Source organism: Arachis ipaensis, chromosome B6, assembly GCF_059453495.1.
Source record: "Arachis ipaensis isolate K30076 ecotype BB chromosome B6, ASM5945349v1, whole genome shotgun sequence".
Lineage (NCBI taxonomy): Eukaryota > Viridiplantae > Streptophyta > Magnoliopsida > Fabales > Fabaceae > Arachis > Arachis ipaensis.
This window is the reverse complement of record NC_142441.1, coordinates 13,224,967-13,251,741: the sequence shown is the minus strand read 5'-3', so window position 1 is coordinate 13,251,741 and position 26,775 is coordinate 13,224,967. Positions and strand designations below refer to the sequence as shown.

Below are 26,775 nucleotides of genomic sequence, written 5' to 3'. Positions count from 1 at the left end.
AGGAGGATTTCAAGTGGATCTGCAACTCGGTGCCCTCCGTCCGACTTGTGCGTGCGAAAGAATGGGGGGTGGTACCTGCAAAGACACTCCAATGCTTAAGTCAGCAAGGGTGTGAGCAGGTCTAGAGAGTATTGGGGCTTAGAGATACCTGAGAAGTGTCAGTGTATTTATAGTGGTGAACCAATAACCACCGTTGGAGTAGTGCCACTTTTTTAGGGTGTTAACCGTCCCTTTATCTTAGGAAAGTTAAGATATGGCTTGTGGAAGTGGGTAGAGAGATTCTAGGGGCAATTATTCATTCAAATGAGTGCTTATCTGCCAGATAACCCTCGTTCCCGACTTCTTTAGAGCAAGTCGTGACGAATACCAACTTCCTAAGACAAAGATTGGTACTGGGTGAGGCCCAACCCTTTAGATTAGGCCTCTCGCTTGGTTTTGGACCTTTATTATTGGGACAGGGTATGAACAGTATATAAAATTGAAATACAGATACACTTTATGTAATTTATAAGTTATAAGCTATAGAATTGCATAGATATTCATTTAATCTCAATGAAACTATATTTATTAAAATAAGAGCATTAGGAAAGAAAGCACATGGTGGAAAAACCCTAAGCCGTCCAGCTTAATTAGGTAGACATGGAGAAAGCTACAAACAAGGAGTGTGAACGCTTAGAAATTGTTTTGCCATTCGGCAAAGTCCTACTTCATTCGTCTATTTTAATTTTATATGGTTCTATTTTATAAAATTATTAATTGTAAAACATATAACGCAAGAAAAGTTTCTCTTTGCTTCACTTTTCATCCAAGCCTTTTATAATTTTTGCTACTTTCTTTTACAATTATCATGCAATGAATTGCTTAAAATTTGGAAAATTTCTATATTAACTTCTTTTTAACAAGCTTATTACTCAAGTTCTGAATCTATATATAACAAATGTCAAACATAAAAAGATGTTATTATTAATTCTATAATCCTATTTTTTTTCTAAAAAAAATTAACATATTACGACTTAATTAAGTAAAACTTTTTAAAAAGGTCGTTTCACCCTTAGTAAATAAAAAAGTTCATAAGCTTATACTCGTAGCTTTTTAAATTTATGGGTACTTTTAAAAATATTTAAGAGAATATTTTTTAAGAGTAAAGTATTATTTTTGTTTTTAACATTTGGGATAAGTTATATTTATGTCCTTAACGTTTATAAAAATGATTCAATGTTATTCTGTCGTCAATTAAAAAATACAACTCAAATTGTATTTTTTAATTATTTTCATTTGGATGTATTCATTTTCAATTAGGTCTCACTTGAATGTGTTCAATTTTAATATGGTACCCATCACTATTTGTATTTAGATTCAATTATATCCTTAGAAAAGTGAATTATATAAATGTTGTAGGAATTAGTTTCAACTTTTGATGAGTTATTTTTCGGAGTGGATCATCGATTCTGTCCCAAACATTTATATTCTAACTTTAAGAAAAGATTTTCAAAATTCAAACTGAAGTTCATGATGTGTAATTGATGTCAGGATAACATTGAGTCACTTTTACAAATGTTAGAAATACAAATAGGACAATTTAAACATTAGGGACACAAATAGAACTTACCCCAAATGTTAGAGACAAAAATGATACTTTACTCTATTTTTTAAAGTTGAATTGTGTTTATCAAAATTAAAAAGTCTAATATAACCTCATATATTAATTAATGGGATTGTTTGGGTGAGTTTTTAAGAAAAGATTTTTTCGAGTTATTTTTTTTAAAAGATCTTATAAAAAAGTAAAAGTAATTTTATGTTTGGATATCTTATGTAAAAAGATATTTTTATTTTCAATTATGTTTAGGTATAACAATATAAAATTATTTTTATTTATTTATTATGTGAAAAATATTTTTAAAAAAATCTTTTAAAAAAGATGTAAATTATAGTTTCTCAAAAAAAGATATTTTTTTTTTAATTTTTTTAGTACTTTTACTTTTACTACTAGAAATTTACCAAATACACTAAAAATAAAAAGATCTTTTTTTATTGAAATTTTTTTATCAACTTAATGACATCCAAACAGGGACGGATGTATGTATATGAGTGTGGGGGCAATCGCCCCACTACGATTTGAAATTTTTTTGAGCAGTATATGATAATAATATTTATTTGCCCCAACTAAATTATTAAATTTGATCCCATAATAATTTTTTATTCAACTTTTGGTACTTCATAATCAATTTAAAAATTTCATATTAGATGTCATTAGAATGATCAATTCTCAATTTAAATGAAATTTGTGTTTTTTTCTTAGAAATCAACTCGAAAGAGTGTTATTTATCTTTTTTTATATTAGTTTTAATTTTTTTCTATAACTATATTAATTGAAAGAACTTTTTTAACTATGAATCTCAATAAGAATTGACTTCTAATTGCATAAGAAGTAAATTTCTAAATAAGTATTTACTTATATATATGTAAAAGAAATACTACACATCCAAGTCTTTTTATGAACTAAGTCTAATAAAGTTAAACAATAAAACTTAAAATAATATTAGTCATAACTGATTTTTGTTGTCTTAGACAAATTTGATTGGACTTGGTTAACAAAAAAATATGAATATGTATCATTATCCTATATAAAAAGACAGATATTTATAAGGATAAAGTATATTTTTTATCCCAAAATTTGACAAAAGTTTTAAAAATACCTCTAAGTTTTATTTTGTTTTAATTTTGTCTCTAAAGTTTTCAATTTGCATCAAATATACACTCGGAGGCTAAATTTTTTATTTAAGACCAATATAACAATATATATATATAACCCCACTATCAAAATTTTTTAGATCCATCACTGCATCTAAATAAGCACAATATCTAAATTTAATTCTTACATTAATATCTATTATAGTATTTTTAAAATTTTAAAAACTATTTTATGAAACATATTTGTTGTTGTTTGTATTTATTAAAAATTATTTTTAATTTAATTTATCAAATACAAATACTATAACTTTAAAAAGTTAATTTTTAAAAGTTAGTTTTTATAAGCCTACATAAATTACATTTATTTTTGGAATAGCTTAAATTAATATATTATGTTTGTGTGTATTTATTTGTTGTATACTAATTAAGTTTTTTTTGTCATTAAACTATCTATAATTAATTTTTAACTAAATATAGTAAAATTGGGAACTACTCATAAGAAGTATTTAAAAAAATATGACTATTCGCATAAAAATATTTGTTAATGGCTTAATGCTAAATAGTTTAATTAAATATATTAATATTGTAATAATTATCAACTATAAGAGATATCAAGTAACTAATGCAAAAAAAAAAAAAAAAAAAAAAGAAAGTACGAGTCAAACATGAAATCCTAAAAGTATAAAAAAAAGGAAAAATAAAAAAGCATAGAATCCAAATTCCTAATCTTACATGAGATATGCATGAGTCAATTACTAAACGTGGGTTAAAATGGCAACACGATTACCCGACCCACATCCATAAAGGGCTGATCCGATCCAATGGCTGAATAACGGTTCGGATTTGGTCACTTCAAGTTGAAGCGGCACAAGCATAAGTGAATATCTGTAACTTTATCTGGGTTAGATATCGGGCATGAAAAAAGTTCACCCGGTGACCCGTGTACAAAATATATATAGTTTATTATTTCTGAAAACCCGACCCTTTTTCTGACTTTTCTCTATTCACATTTGAGTTTTGATGCCCAATTTTTGCATCATCTTCACCCTCATCCCTCACCTAGGGTTCAGATCCCTCTCCCTTCTATACCCCTCGCCGCACCGTTGCCGTCTCTTATCACCGATCTAAACTCCTCCGCTGACACTCCTTCTATCGATCTCCGTCTTCGACCGCTGCGAAGGACGCGAATCGAAGGAAACCACCGCACGACGCCACGACGCGAATCAAAGGAGACCACCGCTTGACGCGAATCGGAGACACCTGCACTCCCGGCCGCTGCGAATCTCAACTACTGTCTGCCAATCTGTCAGGTGCGTTTGATTCTGCCGCCGATTCCACGCGTACTTTGCCCTTCAAGCTGCGACCACCATGAACCCCACCTCTGTGTTGCGGTTTTGCCTGTGAAGCCGCCATCAAGGGTAAATCCACGAAACCGCAACCCGTACAAAATATTGATGACTTAATTTGATGTGATTTCTTTCGTTCTTGTTGTTTTGAGGAATTTTCATTCTTTATACACTTGATTAGGTTTTTAAAAATAGTTTTGGTTTTTTCTTTTTGGTGTGGAAAAACAGATGGTAAGGGGAGGAAAAATTAGTGGCAAAAGCAGCTTTAGGAATAGGGCTCGGTCAAAGGAAGGTGGTTCCGATGATTCCGATGAAGATTATGTGGTTTCAGATGAAGATGAAGAAGTGTCCGATTGTCCGGACGAATATAGCTCCTCTCTAGATGGATGTGCAACAGAGGAGAGTTATGATGCTTTTATAGACGAGGAGGAAGAAGATGATGGAATTCAACAAGTGAAGAAATTCAATAGATCAGAGGCCAGGAATGGTGTTTGTGGTCGACAGAAAAATGCAAGTAAAAGCACACGAAAAAGGGGAAGGATTGCATATGCAAAACATGAAGATCAAGAAGCACAAGAAGAACAAGAACAAGAACAAGAACAAGTAAAAGATGGAGATGGAGATGGAGATGGAGATGGAGATGGAGATGGAGATGGATGTGGAGGTGGAAGTAGGGAGAAGGAGGGTGAGGATGATGAGGATGAAGATGAGGATTTCAAATATGATGATGATGATGAGGACAATGGCGATGACGACGATGAGGACTTTGATTTTGAAGATGATGATGAGGAATTTTCACTAGAGGAAGGAGATTACTTAGTAGAGGAAGAAGAATCAAGGGGAAGAAAGAAGAAAAATAACAACATGAAAGTGGGCAAGAAGATTTTGAAGAGAAAGGTTTCCGTGACTTCTACCAAACATCGAAAGAGGAAGAAATCTAGAGCTTCAAATAAACCCTTGAAAAAGAAAAGAAGGAATAGAGGGTTAAAGAGGAAAGTAAGATGTGATGATGTGGATGATTTTATTGATAATGGCCCAGCCAGCAGGACAAAAAGGAGGAAAGAATTGGGTAGGCCAAGGAGAATGCTTCTACCCGAGGATTCCAATTCCGATGCATATGGTGCCTCTTCTGGTTCATCTGATTTCGAGTTTACTATCTCCGAAGAAGAAAGAGAACAGGTCCGAGAAGCCCAAGAATTGTGTCAAAGCTCTAGAAGGAATTTGAGGAGTTCTTCCCATTTAACAAAAAATGAAGAGATTGAGTTACATGAAGATCGACACCAACTAAGGAAGCCTCATGGTCGAAAGGGTAAGGAAAAGATAGATGAATCTCAAGGAAGAAAGGGTAAGGAAAAGGTAGAGGATTTAAAAAATGAGTTGGGAAAGCAGGTGTGCGGAATTTGTTTTTCTGAGGAAAATAAAAGAAAAATAAGAGGAATACTAAATTGTTGTACTCACTACTTTTGCTTTACCTGCATTGTGGAGTGGGCAAAAGTGGAAACTCGGTGTCCTTTGTGTAAGCAGAGATTCAGAACAATTACTAAGCCTGCCAGATCGACTGCAGGAGTTGATTTTAGAGAAGTGGTAGTAGAAGTGCCTGAACGCGACCAGGTACTTAAATTGTGCTTGTACTTTTGATTTCCTGCTTTTCGGTTTTGCACTTGTTATATTATAGGTCTGGTTCAAATGTTTTTATGTGTCATATAGGTTTACCAGCCCACCGAAGAAGAACTCAGGAGCTATATTGATCCATATGAGGATGTTATTTGTTCAGAGTGCCATCAAGGTGGAGATGATGCCCTCATGTTACTATGTGATATCTGTGATTCCCCTGCACACACATATTGTGTTGGTTTGGGTCGGGAAGTACCTGAAGGTAATTGGTATTGTGATGGTTGCAGACCGGATGCTTTGGCATCTTCAAGCTCTCAAGTTCAAGAACGTGTGACTGATCCAAGTGTCCCAACTCAAAACTTGCCTGTTAGACCATCAATTGTTCTTAATGAACGAGAAAGTATAGACCTCAACATGTTATCTTCACCCCGGGCATCTTTTAGTCAAGGATTTGGGCATATTTCATCTGCTAGAGTTTCTGGTAGAAGTGTTGAACTAGCTTCTCCAGGACCTGGAGGAGGGGCACCGACTTTATCAGAAAGGCGCTGGATACTCCGACAGATTCACCAGCTACGTTCGGTATCTGGCAGAACCAATGGTACTTCAGCTACCAATTCAACAAGTAACTTGTATAACTCTCAAACCGATCAAGGCAGGGAAACAAATGCAACACAGCATACAAGGGCACAGGATGCGGGAACATCGTACCACCCATTCTTAGACGAGAGATTATGCAACAACAATATGTCTCCATCAATGCAGAATGCAGACCTCTCCTCAACGAGAATTGGCAATGCTAGAAGACCAGTGGTTCAGGATTCAGCTATGCTTGCCAACAGATCTATGCACGGTGTGCTATTGCCCGTACTTGTGGCAACAACACCTTCCGTATCTGATTATGAACAAGTTTATCCGTTCAACAACAGCATAGACGTGGTCACTGACAATAGCTTACCCGTTGCTATCAAAGAAGAGAGTAACTTCGAAACAATAAAGCAGCAGTTGAAGTCTATGGTTAAAAGACACCTGTGGAGCTTATCTCGAGATGTTGATTTAGGTAAGCGTAGAACCTTCATTGAGGCACGTGTGTTTATCAACCCTTTTTCAATCTTTGGAACACGTTTCCATCGTGATTTCTGATTACAAAGAAATTGTATCATGGTTCTGTTTTGCTTTTTGTTCATGCCACCAAATTCTTGATTCAGGGCATAATACTCTCAAGGACGTTGCAAGGAGTTCTAAACACACCGTACTAGCTGCATGTGGTCTTGAGCACAAGAAGAGTGAGGTTCGGTCTGTGCCCGCACCAGATGTCTGCCCCCACATTGAACTAATGGCAGGTGGACAAACTAGTTTGATAAGAGGTTGCTGCTCAACTTGCTTTGATTCTTTTGTAAAAAATGTGGTAAAAAATATTTTGGACAGAAGAATGTCCTCACAGTGGTTACGATTAGGTCTCTAGGCGTAATGTTATTCTTAAATTGTGTCCGGAGGCACACCATTTTGTTAGGAGTCAATAATCACTCATTTATTTGTTTATACCCATACATGAATATGATTCACTAACTTTGAACAGAAACCCTCTATCAATGCATTGTTCCAAAATGTAATTTGTTAAGTTGGACCAAAGTGATAGTAATTGGACCAACAATTTTTATTGGGTTACGGACATACGGTGGGTGTACATTCTCTAAAGAAGTAAAACAAAGTGAAGGTTAACTATCCTTAAATCAATAACTTCCTATTGTCCGTGGATCATGTATTCATGTCAAACTATTTCAAGCTATATATATATATATATATACTGCAAGGAATCAAGGATAGTAAACCTTTCATTTTATTAGTCTACAAGCTCCATTTTGGATATATAACGTGGGGACTATCAATCCTAAAGCAATGAGAAAAGCAACAGAGGTTCATAAGCAGCTTGGGCATAACCTGATGTTATGATTTAATGACTAAATAACTAATTTCGGCCCTTTACGAAAAATAAATTACAGTTTTCGGCAGAATAGCCTTTTGTTCGACAAAATAAGCCACCATGATCTCTTTGAAGTTAATGATATCGGAAGTGTCTATATGGCATAAGAGACACCACATTTTAAGAAATCCCACTTCAATTCTCCTCTTCTCGTTTTCCCTTTCTTTGATTCAGCGTATGAAGGAAGAAGCAGCTTGTCAGGATAACTAGAATTGTTGCTTTGGCAGCACCAAGAACAACCACCATCCTCATGATTATGGCCACCATGCCTCCAGAGGGATCGCTCTCAAATCATCAACTCCCAACAATCAACAACAACAAAATGTGCACCCCGCGAAAAAAGGAAATAAGGACCTGTCTTCGATGGTCCGTCCTTAAATGCAAATATAAGGAAACAACAAAAATCAAAGGAACTTCATATATTTCATTAAAGCTTTTATGATCTGAAAATCAAAGGAAATAACGAAACATTTGAACTGAAATCACAGCTCACACATATGACATAAATTACATTCATTTTCTGCATCTTATTTCACTCTGATAAAATACATTGACAACATCAGAATAAGTGAACTTAAAGCCAGCAGCACTCCTTGGAGATGAATTTTCCTCATAACTTGTCATCAAGAATGGTTGAAAGCAACAACCCTTGAACAAAGGTGCACCGTTTCGCTTTCTCTTCCTTATCCTTGTCTGATAAGGTACTTGTCTTCACATTTCTGAACAGAAACAATCAGACAAGTTAAAAACTAGACTATACCAGAAAACAGGTTGAACTTGCACGAATTGTAGTATTGCTGTTAGAAGATATGCCCTTAACCAAAAACTGTACAAATAGGAACCCAATTGCTTATAGAAGCAAACTAGCACAACTGGATTTCACTGAAGAGAGGATGACTGAAAGACATACTGTTTTTCGTCATCTGAACTTTTCTTGGATGGCCTTGTGTCAGTAGATAAGTGAGGTTGTGAACTGGAAAGGTCTTCGGCTACAGGCAATATAAATGATGACAACAATGGATCTGGTGCGGCATTGGATGAGGAAACTATACATGAGGATCCACCAAAAAGGGTTTGTAAATTTCCTTCTCGTAGCTCTTTCCTCAATAAAGAGAGTGTCGAATAGGATCCACCTTTGCGTGATTTCCTCTTGCGCTGCATGTATTTACTGACTAAGGAATCAACACATCATATACAAAATACCACCCTTGTAATAATAAAGGCACAATGCTATAATGCAATAGCATGAGAAAGTGTAATTAAACTGGAAAAAAATCGACCTTGGCTAAAGATATGCATCTAATAAGCACAAATGCTCAGTTAGGGGTGGCAACATGCACCCTAACTGCGGGTACCCAATCCGATCCGCAACGGGTAGGGTAGGGTGCGGGTTGAGCCTCAACCCTGACTGACCAACCCGCACCCCATATATATATATATATATATATATATATATATATATATATATGTTTCATGTGGATGCTGAACCAAATACCTCTCACTAAATGCAAAAGATCCTTAGCCACTAAGAGATTATTAATTGATAATTTAATACTTTTTTTTTTTTTTTACATAAAAATCAGTTCTATTTTAAATTATCATCAAGTTATATAATAATGTTACATCTTTTTGGTAACCCATGGGTAGGGTCGAGTACCCGCAGGTTAAGAACGGGTAGGGTTAGAGTTTGGATATTCTCAACCTACGGGTAGGGTATGGTTGAGTTTATATAAAAATCTCAACCTGCGGGTAGGGTTAGAGTTGGATGCAAACCCTACCCTACCCTGCTGTTCAATAAGCATTAAGATTACTAACTAAGCATTCACACATTAGTAGATTGCAAATGCATTAAGCAGAAATGTTGAATCAGCATTGGTTTAGAAACTTGTGTACTTGGCTACCAGCTAAAATAATGGGGATCGATCTTTGCAAAAGTATACTCTTTCAAACAACAAAAAAGGCACAGCAGAAATGCGGTCATTTAAAGAGATTTTACTTCATGCTGAATTTCGAATAATGTACTGAAAGCTGAAAAGTCAAACCTGCATTAAGTGGATGTTTAATACAAATACTATTTGAAAAAAATGGGCAAATAAATATTAAACACAAGTGAAAAAGGATATCTTAAGTATGTTTCCATGTTGTAGGGTTATGTGTGCAACCATGTCCACCCCCACCCTCAATGTGCAAACTGGACAAACCTGCATAAGAGATGCCAAAAATTGAATTGGAATTGGAATTTCCAGAGATCAAATCCCCCTCCTAACAGTAAAAAAAAAAAAAAAAAAGAGACTAAACTAACACTCCTGATAAAGTAGAAAGAGGGGAAGGAAGGAAAAATATTCTCAATATTACTAATCTGGAATATCTATAAAATCATCCTAGTATATTCTCAACTAAAACTTCCAACTAGGCATAGATTTCTAAGGGCCTCTGTAAGATGCAAAGGACAAACTAAGATAACCAGCACTTTTTTAAGGCCAAGCCCTAATTGAGCAGCAACTAGATCACATACACTAGAAAATTTGTTGAATGGCAAATGGAAGTAGTCATACCCCATTTTTGGCTTCAACGGGATGCTCTTCATCAATGTGGCAGCATAATCCAACAATATCAAAATACTCAGAACAGAATGGGCATAGAAACTCCTCCCTTATATCATCATCCCCATCATTCTCGTCAAATCCCAAGAACATATCTACATTTACACAATCTCATATAAATCAGTGCATAAACAAGCAAACAACATAAAACAAAAGAAAAGGCCAAAGTTGAAAGAGGGTGCGCTTTCTGGGGGAGGGGTTTGTAGAGAATCTTATGAGTTATGATTCACAAAAAGATAATATCATAGTAGCAATAATAATATGTTTGAGTAAAGTCATGCCATAAAATTTTAAAATTCTTCACTGTCAAACTTTTATATGACTGGTCCAGCTGACAAAGATATTTGAGATCAGCAATCCCATTTATTCTATCTTCCATGGAAAATGGGACACCAAACAACAAGTTTGGCTTATCATTTCAAGTAGTGGACAGTAGAATTAGATAAAATCATCGTTCTGATGCCGAATTCAGTGGCAGCAGCAGCAGCAGCTACAATAGAAGCAACTTTCTAGCACAACAGTGATGTTCAGTTTTAAAACAATTTCTATGTATGTTCTTAATATTTGTGTACTAAATTAGAAAAATAACACATAAAAGGAACACCGGATGTTGGCAACGATGCCAATGCTCTAAAGCTAGGATCTTTGTCGCAACTAATTAATCAATTAATTTAATTAATTAATTTGGGGGTGTTATTGACTAGGGAGAGAGAGAGAGAGAGGTACCTGATCGGGAATGAAGAGCGGCGTGATAGCGTTTTGAGGCAGAGGAGAGACGTGCGCTCCATGAAGATTCTGCGTCCATAGCTGGTTAACTCTGTCGAATCGGAGAGATCACGTCCACAGAGATTGATTTGGAGGTTGAAGATTGAAGCTTCAAGGTTCCAGAGGCCAGAGGAAAACACACTGAGGGGACATCACTACCGTATATATCATTTCGAATTAAATTATTAAAATCACTCATAAATATCTATATATTCAATAAAATAAATTATTTGTATGATTTTTGTAAAAAAAAATTCAATTTATAAATTTAAAATATGTCCTTGGCTAAATAATTATATTTATCATATATCCTTTTTTTGAAAAAAATCAATTATTCAAACACAAATTTTAGATTATAATTTTCCTACTTCAATAATATTTAGGGTTTAGGTGTGAAGATTGAAGAATATTACTTTGTTGCTCTCTTTTTCTTTTGTGTCCTTTTTCATTTTTTCTATTTTATACTTCACATCAAACCACTTACAATTTACGGTGAGAAGCAATAGCTCAAATGGTATAGTCTTTTCATACTCAATTAAGAGCCTCCCCATCCCTAACCATTTACGAAATTGACCTGGTACTTCCCTCATCATTAGAAATTAACAACGCAGTCCTTAACCGGAGAGAATAGATAAAGACCGTGTTGTTAATTTCTAATGGTGAGGGGACCGGGGAAAAATTTTACTTAAAATTAGAAAATAAATAAAAAAAAAACATTGTTTTAAGTTTTGCATCTAATGCATTCTGCCATATTTTACATGTGGACGGAGAGCAAACAACGTTAAACTTCTTAAGAAAAAGGATATAGAACCAAAATGTGACCAGCCAAAAAGTAAACAAAACCGTTTAATTAAAATAATTTTTTGAATAATATGTTTGAAAATCGCTCCTGAGATCACGGAGCACAAACCAAAACTCGATTTTTCATGGAACCCAAACACATTTTGGCTGATTTTTTGCTGATATGCTTTTAGTTCCCTAGTTGTTCTCATTATGTCTTGGATTCAGGGTTTTAAGAATGACATGTATGTTCTATATTGTTGAACCTAAATATAAAAAAGTTAGTCCAAGATTATTATTCCATACACATTTTTCTAGAAAAATTAAACTATTTTTCTTATTAGTGGAATTAAATTCATCAACCATAATTTTAATAATAGGGTTACACGTAGAGACTAAATATTCTTTTTAGATTTTTAGAAGTGATATTTGTTTCATTCAAATGTTCGTGATATGACGAATTATTTTTAATTTAATTTTACGTATTTTAATTTTGTTTATTTAGTTACTAATTTGAATTTTATGTTAGAGGATTTAAAGTTTTCTTTATTTAACCTAAAGTTGAGTGAGTTTCTTTGATTTAATTTTCAAATCAGTGAACAAATTAGATTGAGGTATTTCTTTCTTGTTGCATCAAGAAATTGAATATAAAGATAATCAATTGATTTTTTATTCAATTTCTTGATGCAACGAAAAAGAAATACCTCAATCTAATTTGTTCACTGGTTTAGAAATTAAATCGAAGAAACTCACTCAATTTTAGGTTAAATAAAGAAAACTCTAAATCTTCTGACATAAAATTCAAATTAGTAACTAAATAGACAAAATTAAAATACGTAAAATTAAATTAAAATTAATTCGTCATATCACGAACATTTGAATGAAACAAATATCATTTCTAAAAATCTAAAAAGAATATTTAGTCTCTACGTGTAACCCTACTATTAAAATATTTAGTCTCTAATCATCTAGAAAAGGACCTCACTGACTATTAGAAAATAATAACACGGTCTTTATCCATTCTCTCGTGTGACTGAAAGGACCCTCTTATCGGTTTTCAGGTAAAAGGTAACTGGAAGTACCGATAAGAGGGTCTTTTTGATCACACGGAAAAAATAGTTAAGGACCGCGTTGTTAATTTCTAATGGTAAAAGAGTGCCAGATCAATTTCGTAAATGGTTAGAGACCAGAGAGAGGTTTTACTCTAATTTAATTTATGTAGGTACATTCTTCCACTTGTTTGTCATACAATGCAAGTGGACTTGAGTTTAATCATTCACTTTGCAAAACAGAACCAACATGATACTAGCTAATCCTTAAAAAAGTTTATTAATGAACTGATTTAAAGAGATAATAGCAGCCACACAATTCAGTTAAACTAAACAAAATCATGTCAAAGCAAGTATAATATAATATTAAGTGTGATTGCGAGTCCAGCCACATTTTAAGAACCTTCATCATGCTGCTTTTATTTTAAATACGATTTTAGAGTGACGAGTAAACTACAAAGAAGTAAACAACTTAATTATATATTGGGTAAAGTATTTTTTTATTTTTTAAATTTGTAAAAAATTTAAATTTTTATTTTATTTTTAAAATTTTTTATTTGTATTAAATATATTTTTTATATTTAAAATTTTAAAATATTTAAGATTAATTTAACAATAATATATAATAATTATATCTAATTTACTTATAATAAAGATTGTTCTTGTGAAATTATTACTGAATTTGTTCTAATTTTTTAAAAAAATTAACAGTAAAAAATATATTTAATATAAATAAAAAATTTTTAAAATAAAATTAAAATAAAATAAAATTTAAAATTTTTTAACAAAATTCAAAAAGAAAAAATATATTTTACTTTTATATATAATATATAATATACTATTAGTTTTAGAAATGATAATATTAACTATTTTAATTAAAAAGAAAGCAGAAAATATATTTTAGAAAAACTATATCAATTTTTTTAAAAAGTAAATCTTTCATTCATAGAAAAATCAAGCGATACTTACATATCACAATAGCATAAAATTTATATTTAACGAAAAAGATAAATATTTGTTCTGATAAATTATTACCTAGTAAGAGGCGCAATATTCGGTTCTATAGAATCTTAAAAGAGTAGAAAATAGAGACAAATCCAAGTTTGCTATGTTTTTAAATCGATACGAACGTGTTACACCATAATAAATACGGTATCTCTTTTTCCAAATATAATAAATCAAAATACTTTCTAAATATACATAAAATTTCTATGAATAAATTTTTTTTCGTAAAATGTTCTTCCCATACTAGAACAAACTGAGGCTGTTTTTTTTGCTTATGGAAAGAAGTAAGTGATAAACCATGAAATGGAAGGAATGCAAAATATTCCACTACTATGGGTCAGAGACAAAATTGCATTTTGTATTTGTTTATTTTTTTTTTTAATTTTAAAATGCACCAAACGTAGTTTACGTTTTGGGTTTTTCAATTTTTTTTATATTTCGATTTAAGGCTAAACGCAACTTGCGTTTTACTAAGTCGGAAAAATAAAATTTTTTGAAGCCCACAAAACGCATGTTGTGTTTTTTAGTGTCAGAAATTTTTTCTTAGAAGCCTCAAAACGCAGGTTGCGATTTGTACACAAAATAATATTTAAATCCACAAGTTTGCCTATAAATACGAAGTCCGGTTCATTCATCTTCATCTTCACTTCTCTTCTTGCTCTTTCTTGCATAAAGTCCTTAGTAGGGTGTTTTTTTGGCAGATAACTGTGTCAAAAAAATAGAGTTAGATAAGGCTGAAGTTATGGAAGGTGTTGCAAACTTGCGAGTATATTATAATGGTGAGGTTATAACAAACACACATGAAGGAGTGACTTTTGTTTGTGAATGTCCGTTGTCATTTGCCATTCCATGTACCATGAGTTTTGTCGAGTTGCAAAATGGTCTTTGTAATAACATTCAAAGCCTCATTTTGAAAAGGGTGAGCAATCTTTTATACAGAAGTCCTGTGCAAGTATTTGGTGGGCTAATACAGTTTCAAATAATGCCCATCACTGACGATGTCAGTATGCAGCAGATGTTGTATATTTATCAACAAACCCGATCTCATGTGCCAATGATAGAGCTGTACGTTGAGTTTGAACAGCAGTCGGGGATGAGTATGGTCGGCGACTAGATAAATATTGAATTGTTGATGAGCTCGGGGATATAGATTGGGAAAAAGATAATAATGACAACGAAAAGGAATTCGAAGCTAACTATGAAGTCAATGACGAAATCGATGATGGAGACTTGGCAGGCAATCCGGCGGTGCAAGATGAAGCGAATGTCATTGTAAGCCAACACCCGTTTGGTGTTTCGTCTTTTATGCGGACTCTAGATCTCGAAGCGATGCATGCCCTGGAGTTTCCTGAGTATGCGAATACGGGTATGTTATGATTATTAACTCAAGTTTCCTGTAAATTATTTGCCTAGTCTGACTGATGGCGGTACGCATGTCGTAGGTGAAGGCAACGTTGCGGCGGAAGATGGCGAGTTTAGTGTCGGAATGAGATTTGGTTCGAGAGATTCGGTGATATCTGCAATCAAAAGCTACACCATCTCTAGAGGAGTTGATTACATTGTGTATAAGTCTGAGCCGCAGACATTCTATGCGAAATGCATGGGGTATGGTGCAGGGTGGGACTGGCTTATCCGAGCTAGCTTGATTCGAAAAAAAGCTTGTTGGGAGATCAGGAGATACAATGGCAAGCACACATGCACCATGGGCACGATTTCACAAGATCATGCCAAGTTGGACTCAAACACAATTGCAGATGCCATTAAGCCGTTGGTCGAAGCAGACCCCTCGATAAAGGTGAAGTCTATTATTGCAGAAGTTCAAGGCAGGTTCAACTACACTGTGAGTTACCGCAAGGCTTGGTTGGCAAAGCAGAAAGCTGTCGCAAAAATTTTCGATGATTAGGAAGTTTCTTACCAGACTCTACTAGTATGGTTGAAAGCAATGACAGTGAAGATGCCAAGGTCTCGTGTTCAAATTAAAACGCTCCCCGTTTACCATGAGAGTGAGGAGGTTCAAGGTGTAAGAGTTCTGCACCGCGTTTTTTGGAGCTTCTATCCGTGTATTGTAGCATTCAAACACTGCAAGCCACTGGTGCAGGTTAATGGCACGTACCTGTACGGAAAATATAAAGGTGCACTTCTGGTAGCGGTTGCACAAGATGGGAATCAAAACATTGTGCCTATTGCATTTGCGATTGTCGAGGGCGAGATAGCAGACGCGTGGGAGTTTTTCCTAACCAATTTGCGGAGATATGTTGTTACCATTGATGGTGTGGGTATTATTTCTGACCGTCATACCTCCATCGACGCTGCAATAGCTCGCAGTAACGGTGCATGGTCACCACCAAGGGCGTGGCACATGTACTGCATCAGGCACATCGGGTCCAACTTCTTAAGGAGGTTCAAGACTCCATATTTGCATAAACTCATGGTGAACTCAGGTATTTCAAATCGCTGTTATGGTTCTATTCATAGTAAATTTGTGGCATCTGCTTATGATTAAATGGTTTGTTCAACAGGTTATTCTAGGATGGAGCAGGAGTACAACAAAAACTACCAAAGGCTTAAAGAGCGGGGTGAGGCATATACTCAATGGTGCGATGAGATCGGTGTTGAGAGATGGGTGTTGGCATTCGATGGTGGTCATCGTTGGGACATATGACGACAAACATGGTAGAGTGCATAAATTCTGTCTTGAAGGGTGCACGCAACCTTCCTGTGACTGCCCTTGTCCGGTCAACTTTCTATCGGCTGAATGAGTTGTTCACTCGGAAGAGTACCGAGGCTCATGAGCGTCGCCGCAACGGATTCACGTATTCAGAATTTGCAACGAAGAGTACCGAGGCTCATGAGCGTCGCCGCAACGGATTCACGTATTCAGAATTTGCAACGAAGAGAGTTGAAGAAAGCTTCCGACGTGCAGAAAACATTGTGGTCAACCGGTTCAACAAGCGCAACGAGATGTTTGAGGTTCGCGAAATGCAAGATGGTATCATTTACACTGTTAACCTTACACAACGACACTGCGACTATAGCCATTTCCAGGTCGAGCGACTCCCATGTCGCCACGTGCTTGCATGTTGCGCCAACCAGCGTCTTGATTGGCAAGTGTACGTGCACGATGTGTACAAGATGTCTGAAATCTGTAAGGTGTACAGAGGCGAGTTTGTTCCGATGGGTGACCCATCTACGTGGGATAGATACGAAGGAGCGAAGGTGATCGCCAACTGGACATTGAGGCGCGCGACGAAAGGAAGAACGAAGTCAACCCGATACTTGAATGAGATGGATTCGCGGGATATGCGTGGCCCTCGCCGGTGCACTATATGTGGACACGAGGGACATAGCCGCAGCCGATGTCCGCAACGTGCAGGTCCAAGTTTCACTGGAGGTCATTAGTGGTTAGGCTTTTCAATGTAACTTTCTTATGACCTACTTCACAATTATATGTTTCCTTTTTTGTAACCTCGTCATTTACTTTAACCTAGTTAACAATTTATAATAAATAAAGTTTTTAAGTTTGTTATTTATTTTTTTGCAGAACAAACATTTCGATCCAAACAGAGTTATACGGGAGCAAAGCTAAATATGTCATAATAATAGTACTGAACAGAATCATCTAAATATAACATACGACACTGAATACAAATCTGAATACAACGCTGAATACAAGATCAACTGCAACTAACTACTTCCTCGGTGCCTTCTTCGAATACAAGGATGGGGTGTATTTGTCCGGAGGCGCAGTCTGTGTCCGTAAGTTATACGGACGACCCTGAGGTAAACCGGCATCCAGCCCACTACCAACGTTAGGACCACAAAAATCTGTCACGCTCGCACCACCAGTGTCATACAAACCAGAGCCATTCATCCCCGGAGCACTCGATCCACCAAGATCATACCAGTGCTGCAAGTCGTATCCCAAGTCTCCCTCTTCCTGCTGCGGGTACTCATTCAAATCAAACAACTGGCCGCGTGGTGGTGCGGAAGGACCGGGCGGATCTACATGACCCGAAGTGGCACGACGACCGCTGGAATGCCGAGATGTAGCAGGCCCTTCCTGCGGTGGCGGCGGGGATAGAAAATCTGTATCTCTTAGGACCTGAGAGAAGCTGATGGTGTCAGATCCACCCAACGGACTAAAGTGACCCATGGCTGGAATTACCAGATGTGGTATGTAGGGCTCAGGTTCTTGAGGCGGCTGTGGTTCTGGTATATATGCTGCCTGCTGCTAGGCATATGTCGGCCACTGCTGGGCATATGCCGGATCCTGAAATTGCTGGCCATATGTCGGCATCTGAACCTGGTGCTCATATGCCGGGACCTGATAGTGGTGCTCATATGCCGGGACCTAGATAACAATTAATTACAATTAATGGTAATTACTGATAACAATTTATAACCCTAAAAGTTGATAATAATCATAATACTAGGAATTAATAACAATACCTGAAACTACTGCTCATGAGGCGAGACTTGCTGCTGAGGGCCAGCTGGCTCTTCCTGTTACTGATGTGGTTCATCAGCGCCAATCTCTTCGCTTGCAACTCTATCTGACACTCGTAGGTGCATCCCATACTGCTCTGTGTACCACTCGTAGTACACTGGGAGAGGATGAAAGTCAATAATCTCCTTGCATAACTGCAATGTGTTATAGCGGTCAAATCTCCATCTGTTAACCCATTGACTGTAAATTTGTCCCCAGTCATGGTTCTGTGCTCCTGTCAACCGCTTGCAGTGATCACGACCAAGGTCGAACACCGGGCCTGGTGGAAGCTGTTACATCCCGAACTGTTGTCTAACCCGGTCTGTCAGGTGCCATTCTATGCACTCGAATGACACTAGAGGCGATTGGGTGGAGCACATAACCATCTGGGCAGCGAGGACATCCAGAATCCCCACTCCCATATATGGCCGCCATATAAACTGCACATTCGTTACCAAGAGGCCGATTAAAAAAACTAAACTTCTGAATAAAAATATTGGACATTAATGGTACAACTTACATCGTCAACTCCCATGTTGTCGAGTCCTCGCCTAAAATGCGCAATAGGCCGCCGTATATATCTTGTATGTCGGCGCCAATGACTCCACCTAACAAAAAATAGAATAATAATAATAATAATAATAATAATAATAATAATAATAATAATAATAACGATAAAAGCCAATACCGTCGCGCTAGTGGAATACCAACATCGCCGAGTTGATCGCGGGGTATAGGTGCCAGGAACGGCATACGCTCCCACGCCAAAAAAAAAAAAGCAGTATCAGTGGGTCATCCATTTTCTTGCAATTGTATCGTGATGCACGACACAACGATCTGTATAGATTTGCCAGACTGACTGCCCCCAACTGTACTGTGAAATCCGGTGAAAATCCCGAAGTAGCGGTAGAAACTTCGAGTTCAGTGAAGTGGTCGACTTATTCAGAAACACAACTGTTCCGAGCACGCAGAAAATGTGCACCCGGACGTACTGCTCAAGAGACTCCTGAGTGTCACATGGCTCGGTGTCTCTGCACCGCCGGACCCAAGCAATATTAACCTTTCCCACCACGTGATCTTCCGGACCGGGCTCCCGACCAAAACACGCAATGCAGTTCTCCACCAAGAACTGGTGACTGCTATCTGATCTACCCGTAACGGCCTCCCCATTAACCGGGAGGCCAAGAATATATGAAACATCTTCCAGGGTCAATGTCACCTCACTGACCGGAAGATGAAATGTATGGATCTCTGGCTTCCATCTTTCGACCAAAACTTAGTAGTGCAGAATGACCTCTCAGTTCTTCTACTCGTGAAACGTGTTGAAACCCAGTCAGTGCTAGTGAAGCTGCAGCTACCTCGTTAAAAATCTCTGGCGGATCTAATTTTCTGGGCAACAGATTCCTGATAGCCTGCGAAAAAATTAACGATAAATAATAATAATAATAATAATAATAATAATAATAATAATAATAATAATAATTAATAAATAACGTTATCATAAAAAAAACGTTTATTTTTAACAGAGACATTATTATAAACATATAACAATATACTAATCATAACTAATCCAATACTTGTTCTCCTAAAATAGAAAATAATAATAATAATAATAATAATAATAATAATAATAATTATTATTATTATTATTATTATTATAATAATAATAATTATTACACAGTATTTTATAATGGCTAACAATCATAATAATAATGTCACTAACAATAATAACAATAATAAAAAAAACCAGTAACTAAACAGTATTATTACTATTATTATCTTAAAAAATAATCATAAATTATTAATAAATAATAAACAATTATTAAACATTATTTACTTTCTATTAAAAAATAATAATAATTTATTACTATTATTACACAGTATTATTTATTTATTATTAGAAAATATTAATAATTTATTTACACAACCGTATCATAAAAATTAATAATAAATTATTTAAAAATAATAACAAACTTTAAATTTATTTTTATAATTTATTAGACAGTACGACTAGTATGATAAAAATTAATAATAAATAATTAAAAAATAATAAAAAATTTATTAAAAATAATAAAAAATTTATTATACAGTATTTTTTATTACTAAAAAATAATTATATTAATAATAATAATAATAACAATAACAATAACAACATTAATAATAATAATAGTAATAACAGTTACAGTAATCACAACAATAATAATAATAATATTAAAATTAACAATAACACTATCAAAATAAAAAAATATTTATCCATTGAGGATGATCAAGATATTCAATAATGTGTTCTTCTGGTTTGGTAAAATTACGAACCATTATTTAATCCTTTATCGTAAACTTCTTCTTTTTCTCCCACACTTCTTCACTTTTACTTCTTCAGTTTTTCCTTACTCTGGTTTCACTCTCATTTCACACCCGTTACTCCTATCTGTGTTTGGTCTTCGTTTTTATAAGCAAATTTACCACCCTCCATGACACGTGTCACACATGCAGCTATGGTGGCTGCCAAACGCAACTTCCGATTTGCTCTGGCAGGCTAACAAACGCAACCTGCGTTTTGCCTTCTCCAAAGCTGGTCAAAAGTGAAGCTGTTTGCATGTAGGGGCACAGAGCCACGTTTCGTTCTTTGATTGCCCGGGCCTGTCAAACGCAGGCTGCGTTTTGCAGCGTGCTCCTCTTCGTTGTTTTTCGTCAGTGTCAAAATGTAATTTGCGTTTTGTGCTCTTTGACAATGCCAGCTCCACATTCATGCATAACACACCATGCATCCATTTTTTACCAACTCATCATTTTTTAATCCATTTACAAATTAATTTCTGACAAACTTAATTACTAAGATTAAGATACCCATAAAAAAATAATCATCACCACAAAAAGAAAAAATACTCTACAAAAAGGTTATTTTAAACTAAAACAAAAACAAAACAAAACAAAAATAACAACAGCCAAATAAATAGAACTTGAAGAGGTAGTGGTGGTATAAAGAGGTGGTTGGAGAGATTGTGGTTTGAAAGGACGGTGGGAGGAGGAAAACAGAGAAGCAGTTACAGTGACAGTGGTGGTATCTAAAGGAAAGAGGTTGTGGCAACAGTGGTAAGAAGAGTTGATGCTAAATAACAGACTGGAAGAGAGATGATGAGAGTGGCAGCGATGGGAGTGAGAGTGGTGATGTTGAAAAAGTAGAACCGTCGCTGGTAAGAGAGATGGCAAGAGTAACAGTGGTAGTGGAATTTTGAGGCAAACGGCGGAGGGTGAAAAGATAAGTGCGGATTGGCAGATGAGCGAGTAGAGAGAAAGAGAGAGAGGGGAAGAAGGGGATTTGAGGAGGGCGAGAGCCACCGCTACCAAGACGGGTAGTATCAGTCTTCTAAGCTGCAATGTGCTTCGTTCACGAGAGAGAAAAGAAAATAGTTTCTTGCTAGTAATTTATTGGTTTTAATTAAATAATTATATTATATTAGTTTATTTTTTTGAAGATTTGGACACAATATGAATGAATGTGAATATCTAGTTACTTGAACATTATTATGATGTGGTTTCATGACTTATTATTTGAATTTATTATAGGTTTAATTATTCGGTTAATTTCTATAATTTTATTAAATTTTTAATTAATTTTTTTTTATTTTTTTAATTGAGTCCTTACATTATTTTTAATTTTGTAAATTAGGTTCTTTTGTGTTAAAAATTTTAAAATTAATCGAATATTTCTCTCAAAAAATTATGTAGTTAAATATCAGTCATGCTACATATCCATGTATCCATGTATCCAAGTTGGCCCAAGCCTAATCCACTCACGCGCCCAAAACCCCTTGTTACTGCTGATTCGCGCTCATTATGAAAAAACGTTACTTCTTCCTCAACACCAAACCACTACACGAAACTGATCCTTCTCTTTGAATCTCTTTCAAAATCACTCAAACTTTACTCACGTTCTCTGCGAAAACCACTACTGGAGAAGAATCGCGAGAAGATTTCGCAAGAAACAAGCAAAAACGACCGAAAACAGAAACAGAAACTGACAAAGATATGAGAAAAACTACTGTTCATTTGAAATCTTGCAATGTAGCATTTCTCCTAGTTGCATTTTAGGTTTAATGGATTGATTTGCTTCGTTTAGTAGATCGACGTATTCTAATTGTATTTTTACAGTGTAACTAGAGCTTTGAATAAAATTTGTTCTTATTTTCATTCAGTTCAGTGGATAGTGTAACTAAGGCTTTGAACTTGATTGTTACTCTGTTCAGTTCTTCTTTTGCATGGAGAAATACTATTCTTGATGATTGAAAGCTTATAACGATTTATTCACCACATGAATTGTGTTCGGTTCGGTGACCTTGTTGATTTTTATTTACTTGATATTTAGTGTGTTCAGGGTTTAGGGTTTATTCTGATTTCATTTTTACAGTATAATTAGGGCTTTGAATGGAATTTATTTTTATTTTCATTCAGTTCAGTGGATAGTGTAACTAGGGATTGAACTTGGTTGTTACTCTGTTCAGTTGACTTCTATTGCATGGACAAATACTATTATTGATGATTGAAAGTTTATAACGATTTATTCACCATATGAATTGTGTTCGGTTCGGTGGGTTTGGTGATTCTCATTCACTTGATATTTAGTGTGTTTAGGGTTTACTACTGGTTTAGGGTTATTCTGATTGCATTTTTACAATGTAACTAGGGCTTTGAATGAAATTTGTTCTTATTTTTATTCAATTCAGTGGATAGTGTATGTGAGTAGATAGTGTATGTTAATTTCAACTTGGTTGTTACTCTGTTGAGTTGACTTCTTTTGAATGGAGAAATACTATTCTTGATGATTGGAAGTTTATAACGACTTATTCACCACATGAATGTTGTTTAGTTTGGTGGTCTTGGTGATTTTCATTCACTTGATATTTACTGTGTTCAGGATTTAGGGTTATTCTGATTGCATGCAGCAATGCTTTTCTAGCTGTTTCATTATTTATCATGTTTTATTCAATGCATTAAGGGGGTTCGGTTCAGTGGGCTGGGACATTTTAATTCATTTGATTAAGATATGCATGCTTGTGCTTGTCGGTGTATTGAGTGAACTATTGACCAAATTTTTTCATTACAGCAAAACACAATAAGACAACGGTGACAAAGAAGGAGAAGCCACACTATAACGTAAGCACATTAAATATATTTATCCGCTTTCATTCGAATAACATCTACTTTGTATTATAAATATATCATCACATTCTATTTCAAAACTTGTAGAAAACTCATGATTGCAGATGCCAAACAAAGGCAATAGCAACAATGTTCAAGAATATGAGTCAAGAAAAGAAAGATATAGTTGAAGAAATGGGATTCGGTGCCCTAGCACATGTCTCAAAAATGAATGTCTCTCACGCCCTCTTGAGAGAATTGATTAATTGCTATAATGAGTATCATGGATACCTGAAAACTCTCCATAGGAATATATACATAACTCCTCACAAGGTAGCAGCTGCACTGGGCATAAGCAACGACGGTAATACACTTTTCACTTTCCTACTTATTTTCGGTTCATTGGTGTACAGAAAATTAAACTGAGCCTTTTTGGCTGATTTATTGCTATTAAAATATTGTAGAAAATCGTTTTGCTGAAAAGGTTTATTACGGCAAACTGAATCCGGATGACAAGGCAATATATGACAACGTCAAAAATATTACGTTCGCGATTTTGACAAGGTCCGTGGTGGATATGAGTGTTGAAGGGGAGGAGAACCGGCAAAAATTTAAGAGGACTTTTGTCGTTTTCGTACAAAAGTGCTTCTTGCTGCCGACGACGGTAAGCGTGGCCTCTCCAATCCATAAGCCGCCTATCTTTTATGTGGACAACATTCGAGAGTGGGATTGGGCAAAACATGTGCTTAGCTTCTTGAGGAAAGGAATAAAAAACAAGAGAAGGGAAAATAAACAGTCTGTTGACGGCTGTGTTTTTGTTTTAATACTGATATACTTCCATGAAACCAAGTTCCCTCACCCGTTTAGACATGATGCTCCCCCGGCACGGTGGGTGGCCCATTGGACAAAGCAAATGATGCTCGACCGGATTTCAGAGGAAGCAACGGACACATTGGTAAATTAAACAAAAAATTCCCACTAAAATTTCGTTTCAAATGCTTATAAAATACTCTGCTAACTAAATAAGCTTGTGTTTTAGGTTATAATTAATTTATTTCTCCTACTTGCAATTGTTAGTGTGTTCATTTGAATCTTTGTGCATGCAGAAACGTTTTTCTTGATGATTAAATGTTTGTCACGTTTTATTCACCATATGAATCTTGTTCGGTTCGGTGGGCTTGCTCCCTTTGGTTCACCTAATTGTTAGTGTGTTCATTTGAATCCTTGTGCATGCAGAAACATTTTTCTTAATGATTAAATGTTAGTCACGTTTTATTCACCATATGAATCTTGTTCGGTTCGGTGGGCTTGCTCCCTTTGGTTCACCTGATTGTTAGTGTGTTCAATTGAGTCATTGTGCATGCAAAAATATTTTTTTGATGATTAAATAATTATCACGTTTTATGGCATTTTATTCAGCATATTAGTATCACTTGGTTCAGTGGGTTGCTCATGTTGATTCAGTTGATTGTTGGTGTATTTCTCATTAAATAAGTTTCTATTTTAGAGACTTCTGTACAGAAAGCAAATAAAGAAGGAAAAAACAAAAACAAAGAAGTTAGATAAGAAAGAAAAAGGAAAGAAAGAAAAAAAAGAAAATTGTTAATCTGGATTCTTCTTCAGAAGAAGATAGATTTTCCAAATCTGAATCTGAATCCGAATCCGACAAAACACCACCAGCAAAGAGAACAAGACAACAGAGGGTGGTTAAAAAACAAAAGCTTGTTGAGACGGATTTAGAAACAACAAGACAAACTGAAAGCAGTCCCACGGATTCAGAAAACAAAAGTGAATCCGAAAACCAGTAACTTTGAACTTCATATTGATTTCATTTAACTTGTATTTGCTTAAATTTGTTCTTATGCACTTGTTCTTATGTATTGCAGAGAAAAAGAAATTGAAAAAACTGCCACAAAGAAAAGAAAACAACCACAGAAGGTGGTTAAAAAACAAACCAAAAAAAGGAAGCCTATGTCGACAGATTCAGAGAGCACAAGCAAATCTGAAAGCCAGTAAGTATTGGGTGATGTTCATTTATATGATTGTATGATATTCATCTGGTTTAGTTTTGCTTTTCCTTGCTAAAAATTGTTTATGTATGCTTGTTAAGTAAATTACAAATGTGATATTGTTCAGTGGAGTTGCTCAAGTTGAGTTCTTTTTAATCCAGAAATGTTTTTTCTTGATGATTGAATGTGTATCACGTTTTGTTCAAGACATGAATTGCTTTCGGTTCAGTAGTCTTTATAATTTTTGTTCACTTGATTGTTTGGGTCTTCACTTCTCCCTTTGTATGCAGAAATGTTTTTCTTGATGATTGAACGTGTATCACATTTTATTCAGCACATTAATTGAGTTCGGTTCGGTGGAGTTTGTCAGTTTCGTTCACTTGATTGTTAGTGTCTTTTTCTTGCTTATATTTTTCTCCGATATAAATTCGATGTGTTTGTCTGTGTTGCAGAGAAAAAAAATAAAAAAAAACACCCATAGTAAAAAGAAAACAACCGCAGAGGGTGGCAGAAAAACAAACCAAATCTGAGAAGGAGTAAGTTTCTCAAATCATATTTTCTTTTATTGATACTTTCGTTTTAGGTTCCTTGATACTTATTTTATGAACTTTTAGAACTGAACAAGTAAAAGACAACGCTGCGAAAAGAAGAAGACAAGCGTTGGAGACGATAAGAGAAAAGAGATAAAAGAAAAGAAATGATGGAACTCAAACCGCAAACGTTGCTCCGGATCAATTTGACTCGACGGAGGCGCAAAATGATTTCTCTGAGACGTAAGATTCGGTTTCTTATACCGAGTTATTTTTCTTTCTTTGCTAACTTTTGCTAGAACCTTTTCTAATTCCTCTGGATTTAATTACTAATATTTATTTATTTTGCTTAGACTGCCGACTGTGAATCTGGGTAGCGAATCTCTCTTACGGACTCAGGCAAGCTCCACACCGTCTATAAATGCCTCGGACAATACCAGGTAAATTGGTTCATTGCATGCTTTACTTTCGGTTCAGTGGTTTCAAAAAATGAATTTCATGTGTTTTTAGACCTCTGCTTTTAATCTTGGTTTCTAATTTTAATTTGTTATCCATTTTTTAGGAAAAATACCTTGGAAAGCCCGGTAAAATATTTTAGAAAAAAAAATCCATCCAAGAAAGAGTTCTAAAACTCCACCAGTATAAGTTAAAAATATTTATGTTATTCTTTTAGATTTAGGTAATAATTTTTGTTTAATTAATCCAAGGAAAATGTGTTTAAATGTACTAGCGCTACACCTGATTCTGAGCTACAAATCATTGAGGTTCGAGAAGAAA

At 35.2% G+C, this 26,775-nt stretch overlaps 2 protein-coding genes across 3 annotated transcripts; one reads left to right on the top strand and one right to left on the bottom strand.

Moving 5' to 3' along the window:
• Positions 1-3,670: 3,670 nt before the first annotated feature.
• On the top strand, positions 3,671-7,230 carry LOC107645939 (RING/U-box protein). Of its 2 annotated transcripts, none has more exons than XM_021104011.2 (4): positions 3,671-4,001; positions 4,266-5,648; positions 5,745-6,708; positions 6,857-7,230. In XM_021104011.2, the coding sequence occupies exons 2-4, from the start codon at positions 4,266-4,268 to the stop codon at positions 7,111-7,113; spliced, it is 2,604 nt and encodes an 867-aa protein (XP_020959670.1). In that variant the 5' UTR covers positions 3,671-4,001; the 3' UTR covers positions 7,114-7,230. The 2 variants fall into 2 exon arrangements, with proteins under 2 accessions (XP_020959670.1, XP_016205580.1); XM_016350094.3 differs by having other exon boundaries at positions 3,671-4,109.
• An 806-nt stretch (positions 7,231-8,036) lies between these two features.
• LOC107645940 (protein DEHYDRATION-INDUCED 19 homolog 3) lies at positions 8,037-11,179 on the bottom strand. The gene is made up of 5 exons (XM_016350095.3): positions 10,962-11,179; positions 10,188-10,330; positions 9,756-9,833; positions 8,543-8,793; positions 8,037-8,351 (listed from the first exon to the last, which is right to left on the bottom strand). The coding sequence occupies exons 1-5, from the start codon at positions 11,038-11,040 to the stop codon at positions 8,243-8,245; spliced, it is 660 nt and encodes a 219-aa protein (XP_016205581.1). The 5' UTR covers positions 11,041-11,179; the 3' UTR covers positions 8,037-8,242.
• Between the last annotated feature and the right edge of the window lie 15,596 nt (positions 11,180-26,775).

Excerpts from the sequence above, each read along its gene's own strand:
- LOC107645939 (XM_021104011.2), top strand. The coding sequence starts at position 4,266 with ATGGTAAGGGGAGGAAAAATTAGTGGCAAAAGCAGCTTTAGGAATAGG. Across the intron at positions 5,649-5,744 it reads AAGTGCCTGAACGCGACCAG|GTTTACCAGCCCACCGAAGA; the intron begins GTACTTAAATTG and ends TGTGTCATATAG. Across the intron at positions 6,709-6,856 it reads ATCTCGAGATGTTGATTTAG|GGCATAATACTCTCAAGGAC; the intron begins GTAAGCGTAGAA and ends TTCTTGATTCAG.
- LOC107645940 (XM_016350095.3), bottom strand. The coding sequence starts at position 11,040 with ATGGACGCAGAATCTTCATGGAGCGCACGTCTCTCCTCTGCCTCAAAA. Across the intron at positions 10,331-10,961 it reads CGCTCTTCATTCCCGATCAG|ATATGTTCTTGGGATTTGAC; the intron begins GTACCTCTCTCT and ends GTGTAAATGTAG. Across the intron at positions 9,834-10,187 it reads CCGTTGAAGCCAAAAATGGG|GTTTGTCCAGTTTGCACATT; the intron begins GTATGACTACTT and ends TCTCTTATGCAG.